Here is a 27,507-nt window from a genome sequence, read left to right as displayed (position 1 = left end):
TTTAGCCCTTAATGTAGAAACAGAATGAACGTAAAAGTACACACATGCAGACATAGAAGCAGCTCAAGAGATCCATGTAATGCGTGTGGTGTGACCGTGTCTAAGCCGGCATTCTTGACATTTGCCAGTTTGAATGACAGACGTTAGACATATCTGAAGAAACCCTTGGCAATTCTTGATACGTGACAAGTGTAACAAAGCAGCACCCTTCAAACAAACCTTAAGCCAGACTTATACAAAACAGAAATTCACTGTCCGATTCACAGGAACCGTGAGCGGAGTGTCTCACATTCCTAATGGTACAGATTCACTATTAAACAAAGAGATTACATGGAAGATAATGCACAGGCCAAGTAACACTCTGCATCAAGTCACACATCCTGTGCAGACACACACTCACACAGGGAGGATATTGCTGATGAAGTATTGGTAAATACACTCCATCACAGTGTAGGAGGTTACACCAGGACTAGCCCCTCTCATCCCTCATCCTTTGCTTCTCTCAGTCCTGCCCCTCCCTCAAGCCCACCTCACAATCTGTCGTTACAACTTGAGCCGGCTTCCCACACCCACCTGCTTCTCTCCTCTCTTTACACTCTCTCCCCGTCTTGCAGAGATGGATTTCAGTCTTATCTATCACTCCCTCCCTTTTTGTCTTCCCCTTCCCCTCTCACATTTTTCAAGGAATCCTGTTTTTCATCCCCCTCATTTTGTCCTTTGACTCCTCCTCCATCCTTCCGTCTCTGCAACACTGTCGTCGTGTATGACTCAGTTTGTGTGCGAGACTGTGTGCTTTCTAAAAGAATGTGTGTACATGTGACTGAGTGAGAATTTGTGTATTATCCCTGTGAATACATTTACATATGTCTGCATGTGGAACCAGCATATATATTAACATTTGGATAAAAAGGTGGCAAGATACTTTATATTTACTAATTTAGTTTCCTCTATTAATGTTGTATTATTTTGTTTATTTAGGCTGTGTAGTAGAGCAGGCACATGTAAGTGAAGTCACTGATATAAAGTAGGAACTATTGCACCTATTGGCAATATTGCATTGTTGTTAGGGCAAATGTGAAAACTATCAAACATGCTTTATTGTGCATTGATAATGCATTTTCATCCTCATCTCTTGCACAGAGAGCTTGATGCAATGATTGCACATACTGCCCCCCCCCATGTGCAAAAGGCTTTCTCTCCCCCTCTCTTCTTTCTGTGTCTGTATACGTGCATGTGTGGTCTCCATATGTGCATGTGTCTATATTTTGGTGTTTGGCGCTTGTGTGTGCCGCCTCTGCATTTGTGTGTCACGGCTGCCAGAGCCGCTCAGCTGCAATGTCTCCACTGACCTGTCCTCAGTGCTGACTCAGCGAGTGTGTTTGTCCCCCTCTGCATTTTTCAGCAAGCTTAGCCAAGGTGTTAAACAGGAGTCATCACAGCAGAGGACGGGAGCAGGCTAAGTGGACTGGCCCAAGACAAGGAGAATTTAGAGATGTTAGCTTAGTGCGATACACAGATTATCTTGTAGAAACAAGCCCAAAGCTGTGTCCCATTCCCATTCACACGCATTTCAACTTGGATTTGGGGATGTAGTGTGTTGAAACTGACAAAAATGTTAATATGCATAGTAAATTTGCTTGATTTGTCAGAAGCATTGGTGAACAATATTGTCCAACTCTGCGACAGATAAGAAATAAGATTTCACAATTAAAAAACATTAATTAAAGATGCTCCAAGTACATGATGGACTATGAAAATACTAGTATTCTTTGGAAAACATGGCAGTAATGTAATTTGTGGCTAAAAAGTGCAAACCACTGGCACGGTCCTTTAATTGCAGTTTAGAAATGTGTGAAAATTGCAAGTGTGTGCAGATCGAAAAGGGAAGGTATTTTCTGAGATCCAGCAAAAAACATTTTTGTGCTGTTCTTTTCTACTGCAGATGTTAATAACATAATTAAGTAATACCACATGTTCTCAAGTTGTTTACAACATACAACATCTTTGAAATATAGCTGAGTAAATATTCACAGTCAATGTCCTGAAAAGAAAAATGAACACTATCTGTTCAACTTTTTAACCACAGATTTTCTGCCCTAGTTTGCAGAGTGTAGCTCATCCCTCTTCTTTGTACGCATTAGGCTAATTTGTCCCCATCAACAGGTATTGAGTCATAGATGCCTGAGAGGCACTTGCAAAAGCTAAGTGGATGCTAATGCTAATCAAAGGCCCAAAAGGACCATTGAGACTTGCCGGAGAAGATGTAAGGACCAGCTAAAAAGCTCCAGTAACAAAAAAAAAAAAAAAAAAAAATTCAAATGCATTGTGAGTCACAGCTTTTCACTGATGTCTCCTCTTTGTTTTTGCCTTTGAAGATAGATGGCAAAAGCGAGATAATGATGATTTTGCACAAATTGGCACACATCACAAACAAAGCAAGTGACATACTTACACCAACATGCACACAACTTCAAACATGCACACAAAGCAGTTAGTATCTTTGCTTATTTATGAGTCTAACTTAGACATGCTCTTTGGTGTAGCCTATACAGTGTTTGATGTGTTGAGGTATCTTGGGGCTTTGTGGACTTTCCTTGTTCTTTTCACAGTACAGTAGCTGCAACAGTGTTTCCCTATCTGTCTCTCTATTGCCACCACCCTCTCTTTCTTTATCCGTTCTGGCTTGACATTTATTCTCTCTCCCCGTTTCCATTTCAGTCTCCTCTTCTTCTCAACCCTGTCCTTTTCTACTTCACTCAATCACTGTCTCTTCCTCTTTCTCCCTCATTCATCCCGGTGTCCTTCATCTCTGCTCTGTCTCATTCTTGATTCTCAACCTTTCCTCACCTTCATTTTGTCCCCTGTGTCCACACCAAGTTGTGTGTAGTCTTTTTGAGGAGAATGAGTGAGCTCAGTAAACAGTGTTTTGGTCATGTCTGTGAATGTTTGTCTAACCTCCTCTGTCTGTGTCACAGCACATGCCATTGTGTTGGCTTCAAAGGAACACACACACACACGCACGCACGCACGCACGCACGCACGCACGCACATACCCAATTGCCCTCACGCAAAATCTTCCAAACGTTTAAACTTTGGTATGTGCTCACAGAGCGCACACATATGCTTTTTCAACCTTTCATATGCTGTCGCACTTACACTGAAAACATCCACCCACACAAACACACACCGAGAGTGTAACCTCTCCTATGAGTGGAGAACAGAGAGCGCCAAACACCCTACAGTGTTTTGGATTGTACCAAAACTGTCCCCAGGCAGGGGTTACAGGAACAACTGCTAGGTCATGATTATTATGCCTCCACACCAGTGACAGCCTTGGCTGGGGACATTATGTTTTCAGGTTTTCTGTCCATCCATCCCATACTCATGAACGTGATACAGGATCTCAGGAACGCCTTGAGGGAATTTCTTCAAATTTGGCACAAATGTTGGCCATAATTCAAGAATTCATACAACAATGATGACAAATTCCTTCAAAGTCTTCACTACATATAGTATATGAGTCTGGACAGACATGGATGTAAACTGCAACTTGACTGGTTGTTGGAGGAATTCAGCCGCAAGGCACTAATTCTAGTTTTTACTGTGCTGAAGATGAGGAGAGATCCAAAAGCAAAGAAAGTGAGAGAATGTGAGAAATGGGTGAATGTATGTCTGCTTGATATGTACTGTAGGTTTACTGCAAGAGAGAACATGACAAGAGGGAGGACTAAAGAGAGCGTATTGCATGTATACAGGACACTGTACACTTGGATCTGTTTGCTTGTGAGTTATTTGCATGTGGGAAGTTAAATGCGTGAAGCTGTTTGTGGAGGATTTCAGTCAGTGTGTGAGTCATCAATATATAGTGCTGCTGCTGAAGTCACTGAGACACCAGTATTTTCCAGAAGCATTGAAATAGAAAGTTCTATGTGGTAATGTTACCAGGCAACCAATATGTTTCTAAGCAGATGTTTCAAGTCAAATCTTAATATATTAGACAGTTACAGTAGAGAGTAGCAAGAGAGCAGCTACTGACTGGAGCCTGTCACAGCCCTGTTTAGTCTGCAAAGGTTTCAACAAGCACACAGCAGTGCTTATGTACCATCAGCCATTTAAGCCATCAGTCTCTTGACAACATTCAACACCCATTTGTATGGTTAAGGTTTTATTCCACTTGGAAAGGGGAAGCTAGTTAGCCTAGCTTACCATTATTAGCACCGCTTTTTACAAGACGGTACTTTCAGGTCATGTTGCATCTGCATCGGCAACTCCAGCACAGCTCAGTGTTGTGTTGGTCGCGCATTATACAAAGGAATTGGGTCTGACTAACATTCACTATCTTTCTTCCATGTGCCCATTTGCAGAGATGGCAACTTACCAGACTAATAAAACTCACAATAACAGGTAGTCATGTACTTTACGCTGTGATTTGAATCACAAAACAGAGGAAGACAGAGCGTCACAGAGTAACACAGGGAGCACTCAAATCACAGACTAAGCTAATGACATCAGCCCATGGATGTATTACATGAACTTCATACCAGAAGTACTCAGACTCACTTGAACCTTGGTGTATGAGCCAAATAAGTTTTCTTTCCTTCCGGGTTTGTATCCGTGTTGCACAGGCCGCTGCACATGTGCATTAGTGTTTCCCCCTCTGGCCCTGCCCAGAGAGTCCTGCTCAGCCCATAGACTTCACATTGGGATGTTGTTATGCAAATGAAAGTCACTTTTCAAGGCTCAGAGAAAGTTTCACAAAATAAAAACTCCATGGATTAAAAATTCATAATAGGAAGAGGAATGACCTTGTTTCCAGTTGGAGGTGTCCTGTCAACAGTTTTGTCTCTTTCATAATGGAGTCTATGGGGAAATGCTTTTTGCATTGCAGGGAATATTCTTAGTTGAAATACCATAGGTGGCCAGTGGGACATTTGCCGAAACCAGCTTTCTTAATAAATCCATGCATCTGTCCCCCAGCTGGTTAAATGCCTGTGTGTCTTTTAAAATTAAGGACATATTCAGAAATATTTTAATGCCCGACTACACAGACATTACACCAATAAAATTACCATTACAGACACTGTCAGTTGGAAGCAAAGCTTTCCATTAATTGAAGAACACCAATGTAGAGGGTACTATCACAGGAGGAACATTAATAAAACTAAAAATTAAAGTTCCTCTTTTCAATAAATAGCATTTTGACCGAATAATTACAAACATAACAACAAACACCAAAAATTGAATCTATTTTTTTTTCTTCTTTTTTTAATAAATAAAATAACTTAATTTCAGTTCAACAACAAAATAAGTTGCTAAAACTTATTTTGTAATTTGATACTCATGGGTGGAATTAATGGATTAAAGGGAATTTTATATATTTAAATTCTATATATTTCTTATGTTTTTCTTATTTTTTATGCATTTTGAACGGAAATATTTCAGATGGAAGTCCATATTCAGGACACTTCTCTGACCACAACTCTGTGACCATCAAGCTAATGCAGCAACAGTGTTGTGTCCAACTGAAGGGACATAATGCATGTAGTGTGTTCTTTTCTATAATTATATATGTAGGCCTGCTGTTCTCTATAATTCATGGATATGTACATCCCAGCTGCCTCAGCACGTATGTAGCTCTCAGAGGACTGCCTGTGTGGCCTGCCTAATGCACTGGACACCCCCCACACACCCTTTCCTTAAACATACATTTTCCCTCTTGATCATCATTTTGTTAGTTAGACTTGAGAATTACCAAAAGGTCTCTCCTGTCTCTCAGTCTTTTCTATATTCAGCCTTCATCTCCATGCCAACGCTTAACTCCAGCATCCCCATTCCCCACATTTTGACACTGAAACTGCAAAAAACATGCAGTCTCTCTGGATGAAAAATAGTGATGGAAGTTAATTGATTGTAGCAGCAAAGGTGAGGCTGCATCAAAATAATAATGTGACAGAAAAGAGTAAGATTAGATCCAGACAGAGGAAGAGACTGATAGATTAGTGAAGCACTGTTTTTTTGACTGTTTTCAATGAACTAACACAGGTTTGACTTGGTCTCTAAACATTAAATATTTTCCAAATGTGAGAGTCTATATCAGGTATTGATTAATGTAAACCAAAACAGAAAAATTATAAGCTTCACTCTTCCTGTCATGATCAGAAAGACAGGGAAACAGAGGTAGAGAAGATGGTGCAGGATGGAGGGAAGAGAGAAAGTGAAGAAAAGAGAGGAGGAGAGATGTGGGGCGAGAGCCGATGCTGACCAAAGCTGACACCCCTCGGCATGCAGCGTTCATCCCCAGGGTGTGTGTGTGTGTTTGTCTTTTTCATGCCTCTATGCTTGTGTGAGCGTGACTGAGAAACAAGGGAGAATATTTAAAGCTGATTTGTCATGAGAGAGTGGCAAAACAGTGGAGCCAGCACAGGCTTTGATACACACACACACACACACACACACACACACACACACACACACACACACACACACACACACACACACACAGGCCTTGAGCTAACATTTAGCCAGATGGAAAAGGCTTTGGTTATTTCTCATGGGTGGAAATACTCTGAGGGTGCAAGTACAGCTTCCCGCATCAACAACCAACACTCACTTACATGTACACAATCACAGACCCACATATAGTGGCTTACAGATGTGCATATACAAAATACAAACCCACTGTACACACATACGCAAACAATGACATAAAAGCACACATATTCGCACACAAACCAACACACAAGCACACACAAGCGCACACAGTTAATGGGCAATGTTTTACACTCTACTGCCAAACACAGATGAATAAACAATTTAGAAGATATCTGAGAATGACAGCAAATGGGTCTGTAATAATAATAATAATAATAATAATAATAATAATAATAATAATAATGATGATAGAGTTTTTAAACAACAGTCTCTTTTCTAGTCAAATATTTCTCTATATTACTGGTAGAGCTACTGCTGTGTTCATTCATGCCAAAGCCGAGTTGGTTCATAAAAGATATACTAGATTACCGTGTTTGAGCTAGTAACTACCTCACAGTATGAATAAAGTTGGTCAAAGCTGTCCACTGCTGCATACGAACTACAAGGCATCATTCTCACAGCTTTATTAAATAGTCTTTCCCTAGATATTTCAGACTTTTTCAGACACCAGTCTATTAAATCAGAACTGGTTTCTTTACTCCCTTGTCCTGTCATTGATACGCTCATTCATTCTCTGTGAACTTAAAAGTTTATTATTATACTTATTTGCCTCCCGTTGGAGGATTAGGTAATAAGATTAATACCACTCTCATGTTGGAACAGTAAACAGTAAATATAAAGCTACACCCCACAGTCGGCTATCTTAGCTTAGCGCAAAGACTGGAAATGGGGGGGGACAACTAGCCCGGCTGTGTCTGAAATAACAAAAAACCTTTACTAATTAACATGATATCTCCTTTGTTTATTCTGTACAAAAACAAAGTGTAAACACAATTTCTTGGCTGCTCTCAGCCACGAAATAGTCCTGTATATCACCCCATATTGAAACGGAAAATGATTGTTAAACTTTGGTTTTTGTATGGATTAAACAAGATATAATGTGTAGAAATTTCTGTCACCCTGTGCCCATGGTTGAAATTTGTAGATAGATATGATATATGGTATTGGTCTTCTCATCTAACTCTGCCAGGAAGCAAATGAGTATACAGTACTTCCTAAAATGATGAATCATTCATTTAACAACTATCTGTTATTATGTAGTTTAACCTAATTTCTTAATCTCAAAGCACATCATATCCCAATCCATAACATTTTAAAACACCTATTTTAAGATAGAAACAGGGAATGCCACCAAGAACGAGAACAGCGATATCGCACTTCCCTGGGAAGTTTTTCGCAGCTGAAAGTGAATGAATTATGTGTGTCCTGTTAGCTGATGCTGGGGCTTATGAGAATTGATTTTGAGAAGATGAAAGTCAGACAGGATATGTTAGACAGGGAATGGCAGACGTAGGAAATGGGGTTGCCTTGTTATAGGTAATGTCCTGTGGGAGTCTGTCTCTGAGTGAGAATGTACCATATGCAAACTGTCACTCAAGAAAAATAGGGTTTGTTTTGCGCAGAATAGAGTATAAGTATAATATTAGGTGAGTGCACACCTATGATTTCACCAAAATCGAGTTTTAATTAAAAGAGAAATATGAAGTTTAATATCTCGCCTTCATCATCAGTTCTTTTCTTGTTTTGTTTTTTTTCTCTTTGACTTCAGCACTTTTTCAACAGAGCTACTTCTCAGTCTCTGATGCACGCTGGTTCCTGGGTGATTAGAGTGTGATTGGCACTTGGATCAGAAATAGATCTCAGAGCCATGAAGAACATCACACCCTGGCACTGGAGGTGGCAGAGCCAAGTTTAATTAGTGAGATTTTACCCACATACATCCTGGCAGACATGCATTCATGCAAATACACACATACAGAGGAGAACTTTTTCTTGGAACGCAGCACATTCACAAACGCACCTTGATCAACCCCCACACACACACTCATCACGTATAATAGAGTCACGCGGCGTCATTGTCGCAGTTGTTCAAGTGTCAGATCAGGAGTTTGAAAGCTTAATTGCCAGTGTCAGACATTACGTGTATGGGTGTGTATTTAAATCCAGGGGTGTGAGTCAGACTGTCAGTGATATTATCAGCACTATTGACATCATCTTATTCCCTGAGATTGCAGAACATTAACTTGCTTTCAAGTCTGAAAGAGATAAATGTGACTGGTTTGGAGCACATGCCCTGTAAAATACAGTAAATATTAACAATTATGATTTTGATCTACAATCTTATGTTGCAGATGTTTGGAAAAAGAATGCAATCATTAAAAAGACTGATAAAACATGATGACTTAAATCAGTACATTTAAAAAGAGCGGACTATTTTGTAGTAGTTGTATTTATCCAAGACAAGAGGGCCTGTGACTGTTTATTCAGTCCTTCGCCCATTACTTCCTGCTCGAGCAGATGCATCATCGCACTTCTGCCCACTACTGTAAAAATGCAGCTAATTGCAGCAAGGCTTATTTTCAAGGAGCTACATGTATGTTTTTGCTATTGCTAAATAGCCAACATTAGCATTAACAGCTGTTTACTTATTAGTCTAGAAGAAATGTTACGAGTTTGGCATCAAACTTCATTCCTTTTGGTTTTGCTTGTATTTCTATCACTTTGTTTTTCTACTGCAGTTAGCATGCTAACCAGCTATCCCCGGCCCGGCCCGATTTGTAATATAACTTTGTGATAGTGAGTCACTGTAGCATCCAGTCCAACATGAGATGAAGATGAAGAAGCGGCACTGATCAGAGCATATTCTAACCTCTTGTCTTGTAAATCAAACTATGACTGAAGCTCCTGGCAAGCGACCACTATCACTACCACCACCCACTCCTGGTGAGAAACAACGTCCATTGGTAGACAAAACTTATAAAGCACCTTTAAAGATGCATGTAGGCTACATAGTCCTTCCGTCCTTGCTAAAGAAATACAAATATAGTTTCAACTATTTCGTAATAAAAGACCTAAAAACCAGCAAGAGGCAGAGTTGAAATTATAACAACCGGGGGAGATTAAATTATTCCCCATAGTCAAAGATACAAAACAGATGCTGGAATATCAGGCAACAGACCAGCAGTTATAATTTAGAGATCAGATGTGGATAAAGAATTTAACTGAACAAAAGAGACAAAACGGTTTCAAAGAGAGATGAAAAGAGAAAGAAGGAGAGAGTTGGAGCGAGAGAGAGACTGTATTTGTTGCCATATTTGAGGACGATCTGGAAAAACTTGTCCTTACATGCATGTTTAAGCCCACTGATAACAGCCAAGTTTATTTTATTTTATTTTGTCCACCCTGCAATGATATAATATGAGCAGTAATATTTGCTATATACAGCATATTAAGTTGACTATGAGACTGAAGTATGATGTTAGAGTGCTGACTTTCAGAGTATACACATACAGATCAGATAGTGTGATAAAGTGTAGGTTTTTTAACCCATTAGTCCCCTAATTCTAGGGATCTATTACATATTGAACACATTAAAATAAATATAAATAAAGTCACCATATTTAATATTTCCTTGCAGTCAGTGATTACCTGAAGTGACCCACAATAAATGTGATTTTTTTTTTTTTAACACTGTTAAAACTAAAAGTCAGCATAGTCACTGTTTCACTTCAAGTGCACTGTGCTGTACTCAAGAGCTAATGTCCTAGTGTTTCTGGACTGCAAAGCATATCCCACTGTGCCACCACATATATGTTAGCTTCCTTAGGATCCTGCTCTGCCCTGATTCCATTTTAGCCTTTAACGCAAAACCATAGCCTTACATGCATTTGCAAAGCAGGTTGACGAAATGTAGCTGGCAGTTTCCAGCGCTGTCAATTCTCTGGACTGGATCTTTAACAGAAACCCCTTTTCTTATCATTGCCTCATTTGCATGAATTTGCAATGGAGTCACTGACATCACTGCAAGATTTATGGTAAGGTCAATGGTGTGACTGAGGAGCAGCATCCAAAAGAGCCGGGTGGTACTCGAGCATATTTGCATATTTTCTCATTTTAATGTCTTCCTTCGTCTAAATGCTTTCTGTCTCTCACACACTCCTCGTTCGCACACAGAGCAGCTTGGGTGGGCACATAAATGCTAATTCATGTTACAATAAATGCACATTCATGCATATACTTAGAGATAGTACACACATATGTTCAAACATGCAAACATACATACACACACACACAAAATAGAGTAGAAGTAGACTGTTATTGTTTTGCACAATGAATACCCTTTCTTTAGAAAATGTCTTGTCTCTAAAACTAATGTCTACCAGACACAATTTTTGTGTGCCAATGAACAACTTCAGCTGTAGGTTCATCGTAGCCCTTGATTGGCTAAACATGCAGTAGGTAGGTTTATCATATTTCCGATCAACAATTAAAACCATAGCTTTTTGGAAAGATTTAACCTACATGGCCATGAAACTTCGCTAGAGCAAACAAATGCAAGAGATGTTGAGTGGGTCCTTTTTCCAGTTGGATAAATGAGTTTTCACTATTTAAGAGAAAACATTAAAATAGGCAAAACATCGGCAAATACTAAGAGATCAAACCAAATTAAAAGGAGACGAGTGATTCAAGAGGAGGATTGGAGTTGGATGTGAAGCCAGTGCTGGCTTCCATAAGAGTCAGGTAAAATAACTGAAAGATGTACCTTCAGTCTGCTAAGATCTCCGTCCACTGGAGTAAACACGTTGGATGCAACAAGCTATTCTGCTGCATTCTGGTGATATATAGAAATGATAATGATCACATACTAATAAACACAGTTTTCCTCATGTGCAATACTGATAGACACACAAGCTCATACACACACACACACACACAGCTCTGATCCCAAGGCACCTTAGTAGGTGAAAGTTCCTGACACATAAGCACTTTTACGACTGAATGGACCTACACAGTCAGGCCTCTGATCAGCAGAGTGGAAGAATCCCATTACAAACAAACTCTGCCCCCTTCGCACACACAAACACCCACGCGCACACACGCAGATACATTCACACAAGCATAAATGCTCATAACTGAGAGCACACACACTGTCACACACATAAATGCATACACACACACACACACACAATCTGAGGTACAGTCTTAATTGCTGAAGGCAGAACTAGCAGAAGGTGAGACTGCCAAAGAACGCGGGATGACCGATGAGATAGAATTACTGACCGAAGCAGAGAGGAGGGACGTAAAGAGATGGGATGTGAGATAGGATGGGGAATTAGGGGAAGTTTGCAGTGAAGAGGTGGAGGAGAAGGCCAAAGCTTCATCATCATCTCCCTGGGGTGCAGGCTATGGTGCCTTGATTAAACATTCAGCTCTCTTGCAAAAAATACACACCCCTTAGAAAATATAGCCCTGTCAGCCTACTTCAGCACAGTGCCTGACCTTACAGTGTTTGTGTGTGTGTTTGTGTGTGTGTGTGTGTGTGTGTGTGTGTGTGTGTGTGTGTGTGTGTGTGTGTCTGTGTGTGTAATGAGTTGTTTTGTGCAAATTTTAAAATATAATATAATTTTTATATATATGATTGATATAATAGGATTAGATGTTCAGTGGGTGTGAATATGATGTTCATCAGTGCTGATAAGAGCGATTGTTATACTTTGGAGAGTACCGTTATTATTTATAGAACTACTCAGTGAAGCAATGAAGCTAATAATCAGAGCTCATGACAGCTTTTAGTTCTAATATTATTCTTTTTCTTTTATTATCAGTAGATATGTGTGCACGTGTGTGTGTGTGTGTGTTTTATTCTGTGCATCTATGTATTCAGACAAGAACAAAGTATATATATTCCTGCAACAGTTTTTAGCCCAGACTGTAAATTTGTGCAACCATAGTTGCTATAAGCTGCTATAAAACTGGGTGTGATTCTTGGTCACCAGAGAATGATTTCTAATGTTTTTGGTGAACCCCTTAACTATTAGGTCAAAATTTCCTTTTGACCTACATTTTGGTCCATGGCCACTTTTCCTGTCTGCTGTCAATATTCATGACCTTCACAGAGTTAATCTGAATATTTTTGTTGACCCCTTGACCTATTCCCTCGAAGCACTGTCAGGCCAAATTTTCAACTTGTACAGAAATATTAAAATCTGATGGGTGTGAAAAGGTCAGACGTGCACTTTGCAACAAGGAAAGATATATGAACATATCCATATGTGTTAAACAGATCCACAACCAGGCATTTGTTAAAATTGGATTTCTCACCTCTACAGAATAATTTTAAAGATGAGCCATCTGACTCTTTTCTCAGTTATCCTGTACTTCGGATGTCTTCTTTTCACAATATGTTTGTGCAAACCACAACAGAAAGAACACTGTAGAAAGCTGTTGCACTGGCCATTATTATCTTATTGCTGATATCTGTATCGGTGCATATGTTAGCTGATAATGACAAGAAACGGCAGTCCAGACACATTGAACTGGGTTTGGAGTAATTTAGAAACAGTGTCCCTGTTACATAATTTGTCTAGCTGAAAGCACCAACATGTTTTCAACTGTAAAATGTCCCACTTAGTATGCAGTATGTAGAAGCACGTTCAGTCACAGACTCATCCAGCCACGTACCTCCAAGCGGCTGGGTGGCTCCTTTGTCCAATCAGCCATCAGACTACAAAAAGCCACAGCACCCACAGTCTAAGGACTCAAATCTGTATATAACAATAGAACCCAGACAAACTGCTACAATCACTAAACTCTATGTATTTTTATATTTGCACATGTACAGACCTGCCTACTTGCATTTGTATGTTATTGTATATAGTATTTCTGCTTTATCTTGTTTATTCTAGATTTTGTTTCTATTCTTATTTGATTTCTTTATATATTATATTATTTTTTCCCTTGTGCTGCTGTTAATTTGAATTTCCTCTACGGGGGATTAATAAAGGTACATCTTATCTTACTTTGGTCACAATTAGAAACAAATTAAAACAAATCTAAGGGATCTATAGTCAGATTGATTGTTTATGATATGTTAAAAAAAATCGTTATTGGATAAAATATATGGTTTTTGTTTTGTTTTTTTTACTCCAAATATCAATATCATAGTCCAGTATCGATCAGGCTATAACAGAAATAATTGGACATTTTGGGAATGACCTTATTCACTGTATGGTCAAGAGATGAGAGTATTTATACCACTGTTTGTTAAATATGAAGCCAGCAGGCAGTTAGCTTAGCATAAAAAGTGGAAACAGGGGGACACAGCTCCGTCTGAATAGTCTTACCAACAACCTTAAAGATCAATAATTACCATGTTATATCTCCAGTGTAAAAGCTAACACCCAGAGCTGCAATGAAGGTGGATTTTGTTCTTGTGTGGACAGAGCCAGGCTACCTCTTCTCCGCCTTGTCCGGTCTTTAAGCTAACCTAAGCTTACCAGATGATGGCTGAAAGTTAACACTGGGGGGACAGATATGAGACTGTCAGTCAGTCATTAGATAGAAATGTCAGATTAATATTTGTATTGTTTGTCTCTGTTTGTGCTTCTGTCTGTCTCAACAAATGTGTCTACCTGTGCCAATATCCACAGAGATCTATTTGTTGTTTTTGCATGTAATTTACATTTTGTGTGCACGTCCCTGTGAACAAGCTGCTTTACTTGTTTTAATTTAGAGCTGGACTAACTAACTGATTAGTTGTAACCACTAACAGACAGCAATCGCCTCACCACAGACTTGTACCGCAAAGACGAAAACATCACAGTAACACCAGCGGGCGGAGTCATCAACAGCCCACGCTACCCTAACGCTTACCCCCGCAACCTGCTGTTGTCATGGAAACTGCTGTCACCGCCAGGGAGCCGCATTCACCTGGAGTTTGACGGACACTTCGGCCTGGAGGAGGCTGAGAATGGAGTGTGCAGGTAAAACATGGGATGCAAAGAAACAGAATAAAATACAGATGGAGAGGGCAGAGAAATTCAGGAGAGGTTTAGAGCAGAAGACGGAATGAAAGAAGGAAGCAGGATGACATAAATGTCTTTAGCAAAAAATGACAAAAGGAGAGAAAGATAATACCTGAAAGGAGCAAAGAAGGATAGAGGTACAGAGCACAAAGGGGAGGAAGCACTGATGAGTTACAAGCAGCTATAAAGGAGAAAGGTCAGATGAAAGTATGAGCGATTAAATAACCAGGTAGTGAGAGAAGGAATGCTGGAGAGATGGTTTCGAGTGACAAAGAGGAGAGGAAAAGTTTAGTGAGTAAAACTCTCAAGTTGGAAGGATGTACAACAGCTACAGTAAAACGTGAAAATGATTTGATAATGTATGCACATTCTCACACCAACAATAAAATGTGATCGAAAGGATGTGAGAGAAAAGAACATAAAAAGGTATGGGGGTGGGGGGATCACGATGAGAGGGATGGATAGTTAAAGTTTGCTTTCTTGGCAAGAAGTATAAGAAGTTTGTCCTTGAGGGTTGAGGGGAGAAAATAGACTTTTTAATCCCCATATGCAACTCAGTCGTCTTTGTAAGCACTTTGCTGAAAAGACAAGGGGGAGCAGCAGGGGGAAAAGAGAGGGAGGGGAGATGTGGCAAGGTAGGAAGAGGGAGAAAGGAGCTTTGCCGGCTTTTAAAAATCTTGTTTGTAACATTGACTGTGTGTGTATTTCTGTGTGTGTTTGATAAATGGACTCATTTATTGACAGGGGCATTGATTGCTGGAACGTTTAGTCAAAGTTATTTGAAAACTTTTCCCCCAAAAAGTCTTGTTGTCAACTACTTTGGCAGGACGGCCTGGTGGTTTGAGAAGACATCATAGAGTTGTCTCATCACAAGTTTGATGACAAGATCCGAAGATCCATAAACTAATCTAGACTGTGCTAAGGCGTATCAGAGATGTACAAAAAAAGTTTCTTTCATCCTCTAACCTTCTCCCCTTCTTCCCTCCCACGCATTCATCTACCTCTCCTTTTCTTTCTCGCTCCAGGTATGACTTTGTGGAAGTGGAGGACCAATCAGAGACCAGCACTATAATTTGGGGTCGCTGGTGTGGGCAGAAAGCTCCACCTAGTCTCAACTCCAAAACCAACACGCTCAGAGTCACCTTCAAGTCTGATGATTACTTTGTTGCAAAGCCGGGATTCAAAATCTACTATTCACTGCTGGTGAGAGACGTACACTTACACACATACACACTCACTTGACGATGAATCATGAGCTGTTATTTGGGACATAGCTTTAAGTTTTTTTTTCACATGAGGTTCAGCCCAAGTACCTCTGTGACGCGTCAGGTAAACTGCTTCTCTCACTATTTTTCCTCCACTTGACAATAAAGGAGAGAGATGGTATGATGGGGAGATAAATAGATGGGACAAGGAAGGGAGAGAAGGATCCAGTAACATGGTCGTTAAAATGCCAAAATGGATTAGCCAACTGTTCTTTCTCTCATGTCCACTCGACAGTAGAGGAGAGATGGAGGGATGGGGGAAAAGGGAGGGAGGGAAGATGAGAAAGTGTTCTCCTAAAAGCTGTCAAATGAACGGATAAGGAGATAAGCTTTGTCATTCTGTCAGGATGAGGAAAGAAGAAAAAGAGGGAATCTGATTTGAAGATGTTCTCCCGCCCTATAATCAGAGGGGAAAGGGGAAGAGAGAGAGCAGCGGAGAGAGAAAGAGGCATTTAAAGATGTTCCCTGGCTTCTTCTTTCATGAGTACAGAAGAGAGAGAGGGGAAGAGACACAGCATCATAGACGAGGTTGAACTGGTGGCATCGCTTATTATCTGAGAAAAAAAGTGGTATGAGCAAAGATGAAGTAAAGGGCAAGACAGTGACAGAGACACAGAGAGAGAGTGACTGTATATGCAGACAGTCTTTCACTTTCATAGTCATTTGGATATTACAGCTGAGATTTTTTTTTAAGGATAAGTCTATCATTATTCTTTGTGTTACTTATTGACAACAAAGACCAAGACCAACTAATAATGTATCAGTCAGTACTTTCTAACTTCCCTATCTATCTCTGTGCTACTCAGCCCAAAGCTCATTGCCTCGAAGCTCATTAAAATAGTTTCATTTTTTTTAAAAAGGGCCCAGTCATTTCCTAAAACAGCTGGGCACTGTAGTTTTTAGGAAATGTCGTTCAAACCGGAGAAAGTAGTGCATTTGATGGGGACTATTTTTAGCCGTGGATTAATACACATTTGGTATCCTAGCTAGTTTTAGCGTCAGTAGGGCGGAGTACAAGGGACAGACTCTAACTTCATTGTAATGAAGTGACATCACCCCGTTCAATGGTGTGACTCACTGATGTGTTTTTACCAGTTTCTGAACAGTAATTCCACTGAGACACTGCGTTTCAGACTTAAGCTACACAGGCAATTATGCAAGTATTAAAACGAAACAAGGATCATCAGCAAAAGTAAAAGTACTCACAATGCACAATGACAACTCTCAGAGTGCTATATATATATATATATTATAATACTGAATTATTATTATTGATGCATTCATGTGTCACTTACAAACAAGTAAAGGCCAGCCCCCAAATATAGGCCAGGGAAAAAACAAGATTGGATAAACTCCTAGTGCCTGTTGTATAACGTGCATATGCACATTTCTACTGCTTTAATCTAATAGATTCAACAATATAATAATGCTATTTTCAACACTTTGGTGGCATATGAATCATTCATTCTGATCCACTTTGCAATGCTGTCCTTTAATTCTGTTGTCGCATAAGGTATGCCTGCAAATGTTTCATAAAAGCTCTGTTAAGTAATGAAGGGTTTTTGACCAATACAACACTGCAGAGCTTCTAATTTGAACAGGTTACAGAAAACGTTGAGTTTGTATTAACAGCGTAATGCAGTAACTTTAACAGGGAGAATGGACTGGATCAAGCCGAGGCTTTGTACTAAAATATGACCAATTACACTTATGAAACAGAGGGAATTAGAAATAAAGGCCTGTCTCTAATACAAGTCTACTTCAAATGAAGCCATGTTACCTTTTGCAGTTGAGGTAAAAAAAAAAAAAGGCCCTGGTCACTATTTGAGGAAATACAATACGTACATATACATGTGAAGTACTGTACAAAGCATTTGAAGTCACACTAAACATCAAATAACAAATAAAAATCACCATAAGTTATTCAGTTTCTTATTGATGTCCAGACACCAGGATTGCAGTGGCATCTCTATTAAATGCCAATAAAATGGAGAAGGTTGCAGAAATGCAGATGACCACAAAGCCCCACACCACAACAAACCCAAGTGTTCTAGGTTGCAAAGACAATATAAAACATGTTGCACAGAAGGAAACAGAGGACTCGGCCTGACACTGTAGCCTATGTTTGAGTAAAATGAGCCCTTAATTACCTCAACTGAAAATACTAGAGAGCAGGTTCACCATGTTCAATCCAACATGTTGACAAAGTAAAAGCACCTCAAAATATGGTAGTTGACTTAATGAACCTCATTACTTTTCATCAATGCAAAAACCCCAAACAACTGCCTTATCTCTCTTTCTCAGACACTCCCGCTGCTTCTCTCTGTCTTCCCTCCCTCCTGTCCTTTGTGATTTCTCTTCTGGTCAAATAATCACTCTTATGTACATTTAAAACAGAATCCAACTCTTGAGGCTTATCTTATTTGATCAGTTTTACCCATTTTTCAAAGAGCTCCTGTGTTTGAGTGTGTTTGTCTTTCCATCTTTTACACACACACACACACACACACACACACACACACACACACCTTCCCTTCAGCTAAACTGGAGCTGTGTGTGTGGCTTAATTTAGCAGGTCTAATTTGTTCTCTCCAGACCTGTCGAACAGATAAGAGGGAGGAGGAAAAGAAGCAGAGAGAGGAAGGGAGTAAGAGAGAGACAGCGAAAGGCAGAGCGGGAATGAGGAGAAACAGCACTGGAAGGAGAGAACAGGTGTCTGAGATGATATCAGCATGTCAGCTAATGACTAAAACAACCTGAACTGAGAGAGGGAGAGAGAGGGAGAGAGAGGGAGAGAGGTATTTGTGAGTCAGGGAGATATAGAGTGGACGGAGGTGGACTAGATAAAAGTAAAACCAGGAGGGAAAGTAAACCAGCGTCAGTGTAATAGAGAGAAAAGGAGTCCGATGGAATCATACTGGGGAAAAAAAGACTGAAACAAAGCCCCTGCCATGTTCCAAGCCTGTGTGTTTGTGTTTTACCCCAAGAGCTGTCGCAATTAGTCGCCATAATCGATGATGTTAACATCAATATGCATATGCAACACATTGGTTTTTTAGATTTTCTAAGTGGCTTAAGTTCATTATAACAAATGTTTTTTCTTCAATATCACTGTCGTTGCTGCGTCATGACGTCAGTCGTTTGTGGCTCCAGTCATTGGTCAGATCCAGTCAACGCTACAGCTCCTCACAGCAACTCCAGGTTCCGAGTAACCAAAACCTGACCCACGACAAAGTCGAGCCAGGTCCAAATTACATAAAATCTTATCAGGTCTGGACTGGGTTTTTTTCAGTTCAATGACCATGAATGGCTGCCTGTTAATTAGAGGAGCATCATGCTGCTGCAGTGTTGGTGTATATAGCAGGTCTCAAGAATTTGATTTTGAGAGGGTGTAAATATCTCTCCAAGATGCATACATAATAAGTACACTTCCCAAGTGTAAAGACAGCAAGCAGTCTGTGGAAGCCGCCTCTTACACTAAAGCCTTCTTTCACTTCATCGCATTAAGCTTAATGAAAAAAGTGGCTCTAAAGATTTTAACATGTACAGGAATACAGAAGGTGTAAAAAGCAGTTGTAGCATTTATCTGATCCAAAGATAAGTGAATCATAAGTCCTTCAGTGCAACTTATCCATGTTTGTGTTAGGTTCTGCACAATTTTTAGGTAGCTGCTAAACTGTTACTTCTGCAACTTTACTTCTCAAGTGCCCATTTACTCTTCTGCTGGTGATTTGTGGCCAACAACAAACAGCTTTAGGAACTTTCTGATGTGATCTGTGGATAAGTGTAAACAAAAGTGCATCTGGATTTTATTCATGTACTGTATGAGAAATGACAACCGTGAATAGGGTCTCATCACGTCAGCCACATTTCACATCAGGTCTCATTATCTTGGGTCCATTTTAGATCAGGTCTCTTGACATGCATAAGAAATTCTTTTATGCACTTCAAGTTTGGGTAGGTTTCCGCAGACTGGGACCTAAATTGACCTTTATGTCTGATATATGATTGAAACTGCTCGCCTCTCCAAAAACAAACAAAAGCTCACCACCTGCAGGCAACACTCTAGTCAAACAGAGACCTTACTCATTATTCATGTCACTGTTTTTCTCCCAAATCATTCCTCTTTGATCCTTTTCAAATCTGGTTTTCAGCGGGTGTGATTCGTCATCTGCAGCACAAGCTTACATGGAGTAATGAGTTCTTTTGATTGCATAAGATAAAAATTTTAAGAGCTATTTCTTTATAAAGGCTCAAAAGAAACTCGAGGTGCACAAAACAGCCTGATTATATTTATCGTGAACAGACGCAGCTTTAAGTTTCTCTTTGTAAGACTTCAGAACCTCAGATTTTCATTTTTGTTTCTTAGTTTTGTGTCTTTTCTGCCAATATTGATTTTGTTGTCTGAGATCATACAAGTAACAGTATTGTGTGTGTGTGTGTGTGTGTGTGTGTGTGTGGGGGGGGGGGGGGGGGGGGTATTCCTGGGAAGTGCTGTGAAGCCAGGTGCAGTTGGGAAAACACTATTGATCCAGGAACCTGATTCAAGTTAGTTCCGAGAAACCCAGACATCTGACATGTGCTTCCCAAACGACCGATGAATATTCTACAGAATATGACCCCAGATGAAACCAGAAACACAGATGCATGTATGTATGCAAGTGTGTTTTTGCTCGTATTGCTATCTTTGTGAGGACCAATTTCAGTTTTAAACCATCTTAGAGAGAACATCTCTGCATTGTGAGGATATTTTGGTTGGTTCTCAACACTTCGATGGGCTGTTTGAGGATAAAGACTTGGTTTTAAGGTTAAGTTTAGAATTTAGAAAAAAAAACAAAATACTGATTGTGTTAATAACACACATATGATCATATGCTGATGGCAGATGTTAGGCCTTGTGGATCTTTTGTTTACCAGCTCATCTGGTTACCGTTTCACTATCCATAAAGTGTAACTGTTCTTTTTGTATGCTTTTATACAGTTATGGTAAGAGATTCTCTCTTCACCCTTCTACACTCGTATGAGTCCAATTCATTTGGATAAAATTAGACAAAACACAATAAAATTAAAGATGAATTTGATTTATAGCATTATTGTTATAGATATCTTGATCATATTTTTATCATTAATTCTTTTTATCTGATACTGAGACAGCCCTACTGCAGATTAAGATCAGAAGTATGACAGTAAACTAGCAACTGTGCTAGAGGGAGAGATGAGAGGAAGCACTTTCCTGGTTTGAAAATTAGCTCTGACTCAGACATAGATGAGACAACATAAATGTGGCCGATGTAATTTATCTACTAACTTAAACGTCCTCTAGCTGTAAGCGAGATACCTGGTCATGCGAGGTAAAAGTCGACAGGGCAGTGCTCTTGGCTTCCTCACCATCTACCGCACACTTAATCCTCAGCTGCTCCAGTGTCCAACTGTACAAAATGGAGGTTGAAAAGGGCAGCTCCCTGGTGTCCCCTCCACTAGACTGCTACTGTAAATAAGAATTTGTTACCTTACAACTAGTGAATATGGCGATATTGCCTGAAATATTACTTTTAGTTCTAAACATTGCTTTATAAATCATTTGAAAACTCTATTCAAAAACCCTCTGAAAAGATTTTTATATGTCCTGTAGACTTTTTATATTTGAAGTGTTTACATGATATTTCTTAACATTGCTACTTGGAATCTGCATAATCTACATTGGTATCTATATAATTATGTGAGACTAATATGATAACAATGGCACCATGTATTTGCGTCAACAAATGAGTGAGGGGATTACATGAATGAGAAAAAAAGTTAGAGGAATTTAAATTTTTTACACCATATACAGGACCTTTGCTGCTCCTTAACAAAAAGTGAGTGAAACGTATCGGCAATACTAACCACCTGTAATATTATAGTACAAGTCGCCTCATTTCTGTCCTGTTTCTACTTGTTTATCTGTTCTTGGAAGAAGATAAATAAGCAAAGTGCAGCATGACTTCCTATCATTCACCAGAATTTGATTTCACCACACAGATGCAAGATGAAATCATGATGAAAACTGATTAATGAATGAGTTACTGTTCAGTACATATGACTAACTTTGATTGTAATAAAACCAGTATGAACATCAAACACACCTGAAATAAAAAGCAACAATTCATCATGCATTTGTCCAAAAACTGTTAGGGTAAAAGTTTGGCACTGTAGCTGGCAGGTGACTACAGTCTGCATGCAGAGACGTTTTCAGTTTATGTCTTTTTTTTCCGACCCTATTAAGTGGCCCAGATGTGCTTGACATGAAGCATTTAACCTTAAAAGGAAATGAGACTAGGAATCTGTAAACATGCCTTTAGTCACTCTCTCTCACACACACACACACACACACACACACACACACACACACACACACACACACACACACACACCCACACACACACACACACACACACACACACACACACACACACACACACACTTACAGGAAACGTCCTGACCTCATTCACAGCTGGTTTGGGTGTTCATTTATGTGTGAGTACATTTATCCAAAGGCCAGATGCGAGAATCTGTTAAACAAAAAACTTTGTGCATCGACAGGCTTTGATGTCAACTCTATTACATTCACAGACACACACAGACATACACTTACACAGCGAGACAAAGTGAGGGCACCGTGTCTTTGAAGTGTGGCTGAGACAGATTTACTGTTCCACATTGACCAGAGATGGTATTTAAGACTCTTCAAGGAGAAGGATTCGATAGCCTGTGAGATTTTATGTGTGTGTGTACAGAGAGTGATGCAGGAGACGGTGTGTGCATTTGTGTGCGCGCGCGTGTGTGTGTGTGTACGTGTGTGTAGGAGAGGGAAAGGGAAAGACAAAGAATGTGTGCATGTGTTCCAAATATGTCAGTCTGATGAGTGTTTATCACCTAAACGTGCTTTGACCAGAGTCTGATTTCTTTCACATACAGACACACAAAGGCATGCTGTGACCAGCTTCCCTCGAAATTCTTTAAGGATTTCACTGACATAATGACAGTCCATCAGTTAAGACAGGCAGACACCTGAATATCTTGGATAGTCTAAGATTACAGTGCATGTGAACACCCTGCATGCTACAAGCTGTCTGAAGTCAACTATTTGAAAAGTTGAACTGAAAAGCAAAACGTAAGTGTATTGGAGTGATACATGGAAGTGTTTCCCTTTGCTGCTATCTGATAATCTTTCCCCAACATTTACATGTGGTTTTTCTGTAGTTTCATAACATCAACCATAACTTACAGTGTGAATAAATGTACAGTCTATGTAAAGTATGAATGTTGTTAAAGAAAAGTATCATCTTGGTGGCATCACCTCTTTAGTGCAATCCACACAAACAGCATTTCTGAGCCATTTGTCCACTGATACACTTTGATTTCGGTACATAAATCCACAACAACCAAGATTTTGTGGTGTTTATGCATAGATATTATGGTACAACACCTACTGTTAACCATTGCCATGATACTGAGCTGACTTAAGTTTTAGTTGCCTAAACTTAACCATACTAAGCAGACCCTATTCACATTTCCCGCCCATGTGCAAGTACTGTGATGAGTAAATGTAGCTTTGAGGAGTTATGAGTTGGCCATAACAGGACGACTTATATACACTTGTACTGTAGCTGTCGCACCACCATGACACAAGATGATTCGTTTAGTCCGACCTAAATCGTGTAGTCATTTGCTCTCTTTCTTCAGTGTGGTTCCTTATACATTGTCTGCTCAACCGATCAATTGATTGGTTATTTCTGCCTTCCATCCCCGCAGTATGACTCTCCTCTACCTGCAGCCAACACCAACTGGGAAGCCATCACTATACCCATGATGGTGAGTCATGCACACTCAACACAAAATTAGAATTGAACAGGCATGGTTGACCTCCGTTAGAATTTGCCTTTTTTTTCCCGCAGAATCAGACCTGCTTTCACACACTGAATGGAAGAAAGAAATGAACCTAACAATACTATGAAAAAGAAATGTCAGGTTAGAAAAGCATTCACATTCATCATCGGGATTATACTATTTTATAAACATATTGATGTTGAGAACTTTGAATTCAATTCTTCCAGACTATATTTTAAAATTTTTTTTAGCTGGAACATACCGTCTTCAACACATATAGCCACTCCACATATAAGCGAGTTCTTAAGCACACAGAGGAAAAGTGGCAAAACTAATAATTGTGATATATGGTCCATTTGCATAGGCCAGCTCTCACCCACACAAAATATATTCATGCATGTGTGTGCTGTACTGTATTAATTATGCATGAAGCTTGAAATGTAACATGACATGCTTCTTTAGACTTATGTTTTTATAAGTGCATGTAATCAGTGTAATTTGTGTGTCTGCGCGTATGAGCGGTGGAGTTCAGTGACGTATGTGATCATAATAATTAGTGTGCACTGGGCTGCGTGGCAGTTTTTCTGCATGGATTAATAATGGTTATATGTATGTGGGTGTTTTAGAGCGTCTGTATGGCTATGTCACCGCAACTACAGATGGGATGTACATGTATGGTTTGTTGGCCTCTTCCACTTTATATTCAAATCTGCTGCGTTGGTTTTTTTCTCAGTGATTTGAGATTGTTGTACATTATGTTCATGTTGGTAACTGTTTCACACTACTGAGCAAGTGTGGTACATTTATTATGAAGATGATGGTGAAAGTAATCTAATGGAGCTTTTGACTGTTTTCTTCAATATTCAGCTGAGCTGGCATGTGATCACTTATTTAATATGCATCACATTATTACAGCATGGCGAAGCGATACATTAAAGTGATTCATTTTTAATTTATACTTAAGTCACTGTATTTAACCTCTCGCAAATAAATGTTAGCAAATGTTAAGTCTCACAGGTTTACTTCTGTTCCCATGTTAGCTTTAATGAATCCAAGTCTCCTCCATAAGCTTCTGACATTTTCTCATCACTTACCCTTGTAGCTCGGCCTGAGTGGAAGTCGCTGCTGATTATGGCAGCTAAAGTCACAGGCTTAATAGTCCTACATGCTACAAGAATTTGATTGCAATTGCCTCCTATCTAGATAAATAGCCAGCAGCAGGGAGCGGCGGCCATCTATGAATCATCCGTGTGATATGCAGATACTTTCCCGCTCCCATTTCACTGACAATTTTCAGTATAGTAGAAAACATATAACATATAAAGAGAAATCATGTTGAACAGTATATATGAGGTTAATTCATATAAAGAGTATTAATTTCCCTATTTAACTTTCATATTTATCTTCATTTTCTTTACATGTCTATATGTCAGACTAAATGTTTACATTTACACAAAGAGTGAATGACTGTATTCAAAAGTAGAGTAAAGCTCAGTTTTTCAAGGTGAGATGCGTCACTGTGTATAATCTTTGCATCACTGTGTATAGTCTTTGCATCACAGTGTGTTGTAAAATGTATAGGTTACAGGATGGTTTCTGAACTTATAGTAAATGTCAGACTACTCTTATATTTACATGGTGTAGGAGTGCATAGATGAGGGGTGAGTGGAGAGGATTTACAGTAACAGTAATGCCACCATTTTAATTTAGTTAGTTTTGATCATGCTCCACAATACGGAGAGATTTAATACAGATTACCCAAGAGAATTATAGGTAATATTCTACACTGTGGAAGAAGACTCTGCCTGCATTAGATCAAAACATTTTCCATTTCACTAAAAGCTCTGTCCGAAATTTGAAGTGTTAGAGGAATCAGAATGACCAACAGTGACTGTGTCCTTTATGTTCATGGTTGTTTCCTGTCTTTGGGGGTAGTGTGGAGGTCATCTGTTGATATTTCCAAATCTTCCCATGAATTCTTGGATTTCTTTTCAATGCTTGGAAAGAAACAGCGCTGACCTCCCCGCCACGGTACACAAAGTAACCACAGGCTGAACGATAATATATGCAGTTTTTAAGATTCCAGGAACATTTGTCAAGGTTTTCACCAAGTTCAGAAAATGATTTTTCTTCTGCAGAAGTAGCCATTCACATTTTATTGCTTCCACATTTCATACACTAACCTGATGAAAAAAATTCAGTATATCCACCTGATTCACTACCAGATCTGTCCACTGGGTGTTAACGAGGGTAAATGGGATTATCTTATCATTCTGTGCTACATAACAATGGTGGAAGACATAATAAAGTGATCACAGATTTCCAACGAAGTTTTGGCACATGGTTACATGTGATTTCCCTAACGTGCTCTAGGTAATAATGCTATAAGTGAGCATTTGTAGATGTTAAAATAATCTTAAAATAATAATAGAATTAATCGTTTTGTTTTTATCTTGTGACCTTCGCTCTTTCCAGGACAGTGTTGTAGGGCAGATGCCGGTCGCGGTCACAGAGGTTCCTTTCTCCTTGGAGGATCTGGACCGGACCATAGCTGCCTTTGACACTATAGAGCAGCTTCTCAGATCTCTGAACCCAGACACTTGGAGACAGGACCTGGACAGCATCTATACTCAAACACACATACATTATAGATCCAGGGCCTATCATCTGGCAAGCAGACATAATAAAGGTAAGATATACTTTATATCTTAAACACATCTATTATTGTCTCACAGTGACAGGCTGGCAGAACACTAATGCAAACATATATGTCCTTGCATGACTGTGTTTTTAGTATGACAATCACTTTCATTTGGTTCTAATAAATGGTACGTGCTGACACATTTCAACACAATTTTACAATGCACAACTGAAACAAAAACATGAGTAGAAATAATGAAGCAGACACTATTTACTATTCATTGGATGCTATCAAACTATAAATAAATAAATCAAAAAGTGACAGATTTAAAATAGTCACAAATGTAAAAAAAATTAGCCCCACAAGTTGCTGTCCAAGTAGCAAGAAATGCATATGAAAACCAGACTTCTGTGGCTGTTTGTACAGTATGCAAAAGCAAGCTATGTGCCAAAATTAAAACAATAGGCTACAGTGTCTAAAAGCTTGGTTGAGCTATAGTTGACAGCCGATTGATCAGTACTGTAGTTCAGGAGTACTAACAATCTTTTCATGCAAAATAGAGTTATTTAAAACTATATTCATAAAAAAATAAAGCAAATTGTTGCTTTTATTTCCTGTGAATATCTCAAAGAGATACAAAATATTTTATATCAGCCATAATTATAGGGAGAAAATTGTGCAGCAAGTATAATACCATCTTTGGTTATAATATTTCTCTTGGTACAAGGATAATTTGGATCACACAGATAATTATTTAATAAGAATTTTTTATACAGTGATGTTAAACAATGTGGAAGTAATGTTTCTTTTTTTACTCGAATGTATAAAGATACATTTCACTGAAATATTGACTATTTCTATGTTTCAAAATATAGGCAGCAGTAGTCAGCACTGTCTCCTCACAGCAAGAAGGTCCTGGGTTTGAACACAGAAACACATGCACACTCCACACAGAAAGACTGCAGCCTTACTGTGTGGAGTGTGCATGTTCTCCTCGTGCCTGCGCGGTTTTCCTCTGGGTACTCCACCCCCCCGTCCAAAGACATGCAGGTTAGGTTAATTGGCAACTCTAAATTGTCCATAGGTTTGAATATGGGCGTCAATGGTTGTTTGTCTCTATATGTCAGCGCTGTGACAGGGTGGTGACCCCCGCAAGGATAATGAATGGCTAATAAATGAATGAAAAAAATAAGCACAATATGGGATCTTGGAATTA

The 27,507-nt window shown here is 39.3% G+C and overlaps 1 protein-coding gene across 3 annotated transcripts in view; it reads left to right on the top strand.

Moving 5' to 3' along the window:
- The window catches only part of pdgfd (platelet derived growth factor D), an 84,592-nt gene that overhangs the window by 13,076 nt on the left and 44,009 nt on the right, over positions 1 to 27,507 (top strand). For 2 of the 3 annotated variants that reach the window (XM_022748566.1, XM_022748564.1), the window contains exons 2-5: positions 14,264 to 14,474; positions 15,542 to 15,719; positions 23,576 to 23,635; positions 26,126 to 26,339. In XM_022748566.1, coding sequence (XP_022604287.1) covers positions 14,264 to 14,474; positions 15,542 to 15,719; positions 23,576 to 23,635; positions 26,126 to 26,339 — 663 coding nt within the window. The remainder of the gene's footprint in view (positions 1 to 14,263; positions 14,475 to 15,541; positions 15,720 to 23,575; positions 23,636 to 26,125; positions 26,340 to 27,507) is intronic. The other variant, XM_022748565.1, reaches the window with a different exon arrangement.

The sequence above is a fragment of the Seriola dumerili genome, unplaced genomic scaffold, assembly GCF_002260705.1.
Source record: "Seriola dumerili isolate Sdu_G_001 unplaced genomic scaffold, Sdu_1.0 BDQW01000122.1, whole genome shotgun sequence".
NCBI lineage: Eukaryota > Metazoa > Chordata > Actinopteri > Carangiformes > Carangidae > Seriola > Seriola dumerili.
Note: the sequence above shows the minus strand (reverse complement) of the source record. Positions and strands in the feature narration are given on the sequence as shown.